The sequence below is a fragment of the Quercus robur genome, chromosome 8 (assembly GCF_932294415.1).
Source record: "Quercus robur chromosome 8, dhQueRobu3.1, whole genome shotgun sequence".
In the NCBI taxonomy this organism is placed as follows: Eukaryota; Viridiplantae; Streptophyta; class Magnoliopsida; order Fagales; family Fagaceae; genus Quercus; species Quercus robur.
The window spans coordinates 57372746-57380159 of record NC_065541.1 but is presented as its reverse complement, the minus strand read 5'-3'; the positions used below and the strand labels follow the sequence as shown (position 1 = coordinate 57380159).

At 34.3% G+C, this 7414-nt stretch overlaps 1 protein-coding gene and 1 long non-coding RNA gene across 3 annotated transcripts; both read left to right on the top strand.

Moving 5' to 3' along the window:
* The first annotated feature begins 422 nt into the window (after positions 1-422).
* Positions 423-2924, top strand: LOC126694063 (serine/threonine-protein kinase PCRK1-like). Its single transcript, XM_050390090.1, has 4 exons — positions 423-782; positions 910-1140; positions 1486-1569; positions 2182-2924. The coding sequence occupies exons 1-4, from the start codon at positions 588-590 to the stop codon at positions 2704-2706; spliced, it is 1035 nt and encodes a 344-aa protein (XP_050246047.1). The 5' UTR covers positions 423-587; the 3' UTR covers positions 2707-2924.
* A 2000-nt stretch (positions 2925-4924) lies between these two features.
* Positions 4925-7105, top strand: LOC126697223 (uncharacterized). Of its 2 annotated transcripts, XR_007646167.1 has the most exons (4): positions 4925-5220; positions 5341-5571; positions 5651-5746; positions 6424-7105. It is a non-coding gene; the product is annotated as an uncharacterized LOC126697223 (long non-coding RNA). The 2 variants fall into 2 exon arrangements; XR_007646166.1 differs by having other exon boundaries at positions 5341-7105.
* Positions 7106-7414: the final 309 nt, after the last annotated feature.

The window sequence follows — 7414 nt, the reverse complement described above, 5'->3', positions numbered from 1 at the left end:
AATATATACATAGATATGTATTACTGGGCCCACCACCCCTACATACATATATATATATATAGAGAGAGAGAGAGAGAGAACTTGTCATCTTTTGAAACTCTAGTTAGCGAGTATTCAAAAGTTGTTTAGTTTTTTTTGAGAAGAAAAAGTTGTTTAGTTTTAGCTCTATATTCATGTAAAAAAAAATCCAAACATATATGATACTTGTGCACATAAATAAGAAAAAAAAAAAGGCTTGTTTTTGTAAAAGTTTTTATTTTTCTTTTAGGTTACTTAAGCCCGTTGTTTTTGTTTGAGGGTATTACTTAAGCCAATCTTTTAAATAAATAAAAAATAAAAAATTGGAATGCCATTGGACAAGCTCAATTTATGGGGGCTTTTGCTTCTGTCCCGTGTATTTGTTTGTACGCTGTTTTCAAGCAGTGGACAGATTTTGTGGGAGCAAGTCTTAGTTAGAACAGAATTTGTTGTTGGGGGGCTTTAGCTTAGTACTTGAACTCTCAAGACAACACTCGCTCTTTCACATTGCTCTCTTGCCTGTGCTGTGTCTCTCTCCCAATTCTTTGATCACCAAAGTATTGTGTGCAATGGAGCGATCACCTGGCCATAATCTGATTCAATTCAATCTCTCAGACTTGGAGAAAGCAACAAAAGGTTTCAAATCCTCTTACAAGATTGGAGAGGGTGACTTTGGTGCCTACTACAGAGGCACCATCAAACTAAGTGGGAAAAGTACACCCGTCCTTATCCAACAGATTCAAGGACATGTACTTCAAGCCAAGGTTTGTAACTTTTTTTTTTAAATTTATTTTCTTGCACCATCTTCTTCTTCCTCTTTAAAATGTATAACTTTTCATCTATTTTCTTCCATATATCTATCTGAATCGATCCCATAATTTTATTTTTCAGAGTGATCATTCTTGGGTGAAAGAATTAAACACAATTGCAGCAATGAAGCACCAAAACCTTCTAAACTTGGTAGGATATTGCCTTTCAGGGGGTGTCAGATTTGTAGTAGGAGAATGTACATGCATTGGAAGCCTTAGTTACTTTCTGTCCAAGTTGTTACTGTCTTGGGTAAAAAGACTCATTATCGTACAAGCTGCTGCCCGGGCTTTGGTGTATTTTCATGATCATCAGGTATATTGATTGTTATTATTAGTAGCATGTGCGTGTGTTTTCCTTGCTGGACTGTGGTATTAAGTAGTTCTTGTTTGGAAAATTTTGACCCCCAATTAAACTAAAAGATCACCCAAGTAGATTAATTACGTTAACTATGCAAAGGTCCATTTAACATGTGAAGGGCAGACTTTCCTCTTTTCTCAGCAGATTCATGAGCTGTTTGTGTCTTCAAAATAGATCTTCATTTCATCTTGGACATTAAGAAACTTTATAACACAATTACATTAAAATGTGTTTTGACTCAGATTTCTCAACACTAACCTATTAACAGTTATGATATACATTTTTTCTTTTTTGAAACAGATAGTATTAAGGAGTTTCAAATCTTCCTCCATTGTCATTGATGAAAATCTGAAAGGCAAACTTTTCGACCAGGCAGTTGCTACAGTAAGTATATAAATACCCGCAAGTTTATTTTTTAATTTATATGATACTTTTTTTCTTCTTTGTGAGATTGATTATAAAAACATATGATTAATGTTGGAGATAGAAATTAATAACACTTTTATTATACATCTATCATGACATGTCACCTCAGTGATTGTAAAACAATATATAAAAATAAAATAAAAATCCTATTAATTTTCAGAATTTGAGGAATATCAAAGTTAAAATTTTATTTTTTATGTCTAACAATGTGTCACGTCATTTAAAATTATGGATCTATTTCCAATAGAGAGAATAGGTCAACGACAATCCCCTCTTACTCCTTCCATTTGCAAGTGCCCACCCCAACCAACTTCTTAATTTAGAATGACTACAAATATTTTTTAATTTTTAGTATGATAAAATTCAACCTCTCTTTTTTATTGTCTATTGGTATAGCTTAAATGAATGCACCCTATAATTTTTACTTTATATGTATTTTATATCGAGAAACTTCAACCAAGATCCACATAACAAATATTGTACACTCATTATTCTTAAACTAAATATTGTACTCATTAAGCTTGTGCAAATTTGTAACTGAAACTAATACATCTTCTATTTGTGAAACAGTTTGCACAGACAGAGATGCAAAACAGTACTCCAAGTTCTGGACAACTTGATTGGAGTTTCATGGGCTTTACGACTCCAGAAGTTGATCCTCATAATAAGATCAAATCCACGGACAATGTATACAGTTTTGGTGTTATTCTGCTGGAAATAATCACCGGCAAGCCTGCTTTCGACGTTAACAGGCCTAAGAATGAGAGGAATCTAGTGGAGTGGATAAAATCTTCTGTGTCTGGAGACGAAACCAAGCTGGCTCAGATTATGGACCCCAACCTTATAGGCACATCTGGGTGTATAAAATCTGCTATGAGAGTTTTGACATTGTCTAGCAAGTGCACAGAGGAAGACCCAAAAAAGCGTCCCAGCATGAGTCAAGTTCTTAAGGAGCTTGCCCCAATTGTGGAAGAATATAAAAAAATTCATAATGAATTTGTTTTAATGGAGAGACAAGCAGAACGTGATGCTATATTGTGTACTGGAGTTGCAGATGCAATAGTACGCCTGATTGTGGCCTTACTTAGCGGATAGTCATCATAGACTCATGACTCATGAGATGTGCAAGAGAATTTCAAACTCGTTGTATGAAGCAAATATATGTTATTGCTTGTAACTATGCTGCTATAACTTATTGTTGTGTGAAGCAAATATATGTAATTGGTTGTAATTGTTTCTGCTATTGTTAATTTGAGCAGTTTAAAGCCAAAAAGGGACATACTAATACATATATGAAACACTATAAACTTAAAAATAAATGATACGCAGAAAACACTTGTTTCATTTGCAATGGAAAACAAACTGTGCGTTTGGATGAACTTATTTGATCAGTTTAATATGTTTATAATGTTTATTGTGTAAAAGTAAAGTTGTAATTTAGAAATATGTGATATTTTAAAGTATTTGTACATTCTGTTTTTGGTACTGCAAATTAGAGTTTGATGGGTTTAAGTAAGAAAGGTTTGAATGTTGGGCCTTTTAGGTGGATTAATTTTTTGTGGTGTTTGAGATTGGTGAGTGTATCAAGCTTGGGTTTTCTGTTGGGTTTAGAAGAGCAGAATTTCTTATGGAAAACCTAAACATGTACCTATGTTTGCTAAGAAAATGAGCCTTGCACAGGTGTTAGGTCCCTCAAGCAGGACTTCTCAATTATAACAAATTAATTCATGCAAAGCAAGAAATATTGCAGGAACCTCTTGACCAAGAACTCACAAATTGAGGTGTGTCAGGTATAGGGGAACTGGGAAGTACATGTGTAAGTGTAAGAGTAATGCTACATACACACATAAAAATTGACAATATTCTTCACACAAGTTGAATTGACAAGTTTTTATTGATTCTCATCTAAGCCTACACAAGTTGGCTGTCACAAGTCTCAACTGTGGTATGTTTACTAAACCTGCACAAGTTCTCTATCACATGTCTAACTAATTATTCTCGAATTAATATCAAGCAGGAACATTGGAAATGTCTGTTAGTATTAATCGGAAAATGTCAGTTATGTTGATCATCTTACTAGACTGTTGTTTAACATGTTAATTGTCTTTTCTATCTGTAACTTTTTCTTCATGTCTTATCTTCTTGTTCCTGGAAAGATTATGGAAACAGACTATAATGTTAAATTACCGATTTTCTCAAAAGTTTAAACTATTGAGAATTTGGGATACAGTAAACTTAATCATTTTAACCACATACTTCTAACATATGCAATCTGTGTCTATTAATTAAATTAAGATAGTTTACAGAAATAAAGAACCAATTTTCCGACTTTTATATGGGTTGTAGGAACAATTGGATATGCCGCTCGGGAATACATTCAAACTGGGCATCTTACATCAAAAAGTGATGTCTGGGGCTATGGAGTTTTCCTTTATGAACTCATCACTGGCAGGCACACTCTTGATAGGAACCTCCCCAAGAGTGAGCAAAAGCTATTGGAATTGGTCAGACCTCACCTGTGTAATCTAAAAATATTTGGCTGATTTTGGAGTTTGGACCCGAGGCTTGGTGTGCCAACAGGTGCTTGGTGTGGCAGGCTAAATCATGACCCAAAATGAGTGAAGTCTTGGAGATGGTGAATCAAATTGTGGAGATAACAGACATTGGAAGCCCCCCACTCCCCATGAGAGAGTTTGGCTCCAGAAGATGATTCCATAAAATCCAAAAGATAACGTTTAAAGAGAAGGTTTGTGGATCCAATAACCTTAGTTTATCAATACACTTTGAATATTTTCTCTCCATGCCAGTCAGTTCCCTCCCCTCATAAGGAGTCCAGATATGCCTAACTGTTTTTTTTTTTTTTTGGTTGAACGTGAAAATATGATTCTTGTGCACAAAGAAAAAAAAATGGCTTTTTTTTTTGTTTATATATATATATTAGGGGTTTCTTAAACCCGTTTTTTTTCTTTTAGTTCACTGATTCAAGTTCAACAGGCCAATTTATTTTATTTTAAAAATAAAATAAAATAGGACTGCCATTGGAAAAGCACAAGTTATGGGTGTTTTAAATTCTGTCCCTGTGTTTTTGTGTGTACGCTGTTTTCAAGCAGTGGACAGATTTTGAGCTTTTAAATCTCAAGACACCGCTCTCCCCAGTTAAGTGTGGGAATCACCAACACGGGCAGAGAGAAAAGACATATCTGTAAGTGAACAGATAAGTTTTAATTTTTAACCAATAGACATAATGTTTGACGAAAAGACATTGTTTTATATTTAATAACTAAATAAACGTTATTTAATTTTCTAGTGCAGATTGGTGAAAGAACACTATCCACCAAGTGAGGGTTCTTGTATAAGTTGTATCTCTCTCCCAATTCTTTTTCTTCTTTGATCACCAAAGTATTCTCTGTATGCAATGAAGCAATCTGCTGGTGATCATCTAATTCAATTCAATGTCTCAGACTTGGAGAAAGCAACAAAAGGTTTCAAACCCTCTTACAAGATTAGAGAGGGTGAGTTTGGAGCCTTCTACAAAGGCACCCTCAAGCAAAGTGGGAAAAAGACATATGTCCTTTTCAACAGATTCAAGGACATGTACTTAAAGCCAAGGTTTGTAACTTTTTATTTTCTTGCACAATCCTCTCCTTCCTCTTTTAACATATATAACTTTTCATCTATTTTCTTTCATGTATACACCTATCTGAATCAATCCCATAATTTATTTTTCAGGGTGATCACTCTTGGGTAAAAGAATTAAACACTATTGCAGCAATTAAGCACCAAAACCTTGTAAACTTGATAGGATATTGCCTTTCAGAGGGTGTCAGATTTGTGGTAGGAGAATGCACATGCTATAAAAGTCTAAGTCACTATTTGTTCAAGGGGTTCCTGTCTTGGTGAGAAACACTCGTTGTTGTACAAGACACTGCCCTGGCTTTGGCGTACTTGCGTGAACATCAGGTATGTTAATTTGCTATCAGTATGTGTGTTTCCCTATTTGATTGTGGTGTATGATATGTGTTTTGTTCTACTTGAACAGATAGTACTAAGTTTGAGTTCTTCCTCCATTGTCATTGATGACGACATGAAAGGGAAGCTTTTTTACCATGCTTTTTTGAGATTGGATACTTCTCCTGTAAGTATATAAATACCCTCAAGTCTAACTTTTGTTTGATGTGTTACTTTTTTTTTCTTTATGAAATTGATCTTAAAAACCTACTATTAGTGGCAAAGCAAGAAATTAATTTTGAGGGGTGAGGGGGGATTTATCTTAATTTATTGCTTGCATCTCGTGACCTTAGTGATATAAATTTAATTGTCAAGAGCCTTACTTGTTGACCTTGTCTCTCCTTCATAAAGATTTAGGAGAACTAGGGTTTGAAATTTGATTTTCCTCTCTCCCGTAGGTATATCTATCGAATTAAAAAAAAAATGATAGAACTATGATTATTATTAATAATCTAATAACTATGTTTATCAATATTACCATCCTTAAATAAAAGTATAAAACATGCACTCATGTAGATATAAAAGAGCAATGCTAAGGAGGGGGCAAGAAGAAATTTTTGTAGACAAGAACATTGTGGTTTTCAAGCATTATCCTTCCTATAAGGAGAACTAATTTTGAATTTGCTCTCCCACATGTTATCCTGAATTTGTTGCACCCTAGCTAATCATTTTTATCTTACATTTCTTTCTCTTTCAATTTGCGTCTCTTTTTCCTTAAACTAAATGTTGTATCCGTTAAACAGATGTACCTTTGTAACTGTAACTAGTAATAATACACCTTTACCTTATATATGTGTGAAACAGTTTGAAAAGACAGAGGAGCACAACAGAGTGCTGGACCATTTGATTGGAATTTCATGGATTATCATACAACTCCAGAATATGACCCTCCTAATAACCTCACATCCACGGACAATGTATACAGTTTTGAAGTTATTTTGCTAGAAATAGTCACTGGTAAGCCGGCGTTTGATGCCAACTGACCCAAGAATGAGAGAAATCTAGTGGAGTGGGTCAAATCTGCTCTCTCTGGGGACCTAACCAAGCTGGAACAGATTATGGATCCCATTAACACATTGTGGTATAAAGAATCTGCCATGGGAGTTTTGGCATTGTCAAGCAAGTGCATTGAGGAAGACCCAAATCAGCGTCCCAGCATAAGGTTCTTGAGGAGCTTGCCCCAATTGTGGAAGAATTAACATTCCACTCGTATGAAAGAATTATTTGAAAGAAAGAGACAAGAAAGGATACAAGCACAAATGGATGATGTGAAATGTACTTTTTTTATTGAAGGCAATTGAAGGGGTTCTTTTATTGATTGGATACGCAGTGTCAAACTTATTCAAAAATGCGTAATTGCTGTATGAAGTAACTATTTGTACGTAATTGCTTGTAACTCATACTAAGAGTTAATTTGTGTGGTTCTATGCCTGAAAGGATATTATTATATATGTGAAACACTAAAGTAAATTTTATACAGTGGATACTTGTTTCATGTGTAAATATGCTGGCAGTGCATTGTAGAGATAGAATGGAGAATAGGAATGTGTTTTTTGCTCCAACATATTGTATAACAGAAATTTTTATGGGGATATCATGCATATGGGCACTCAGAGATGTATATAAAATTTAAGACTTATATATAGATAAAATTTAAGGCAAATTACAACTTACTTACTCGTGGTTTGGCCGAAATTTAAGTTACCTACCTCTTAATTGTTTTAATAAGAGGGACAGGAGGATTTATTGTTAATATGTAACTAAACAAAGCTTTTATTTTTATTTTTTATTTTTA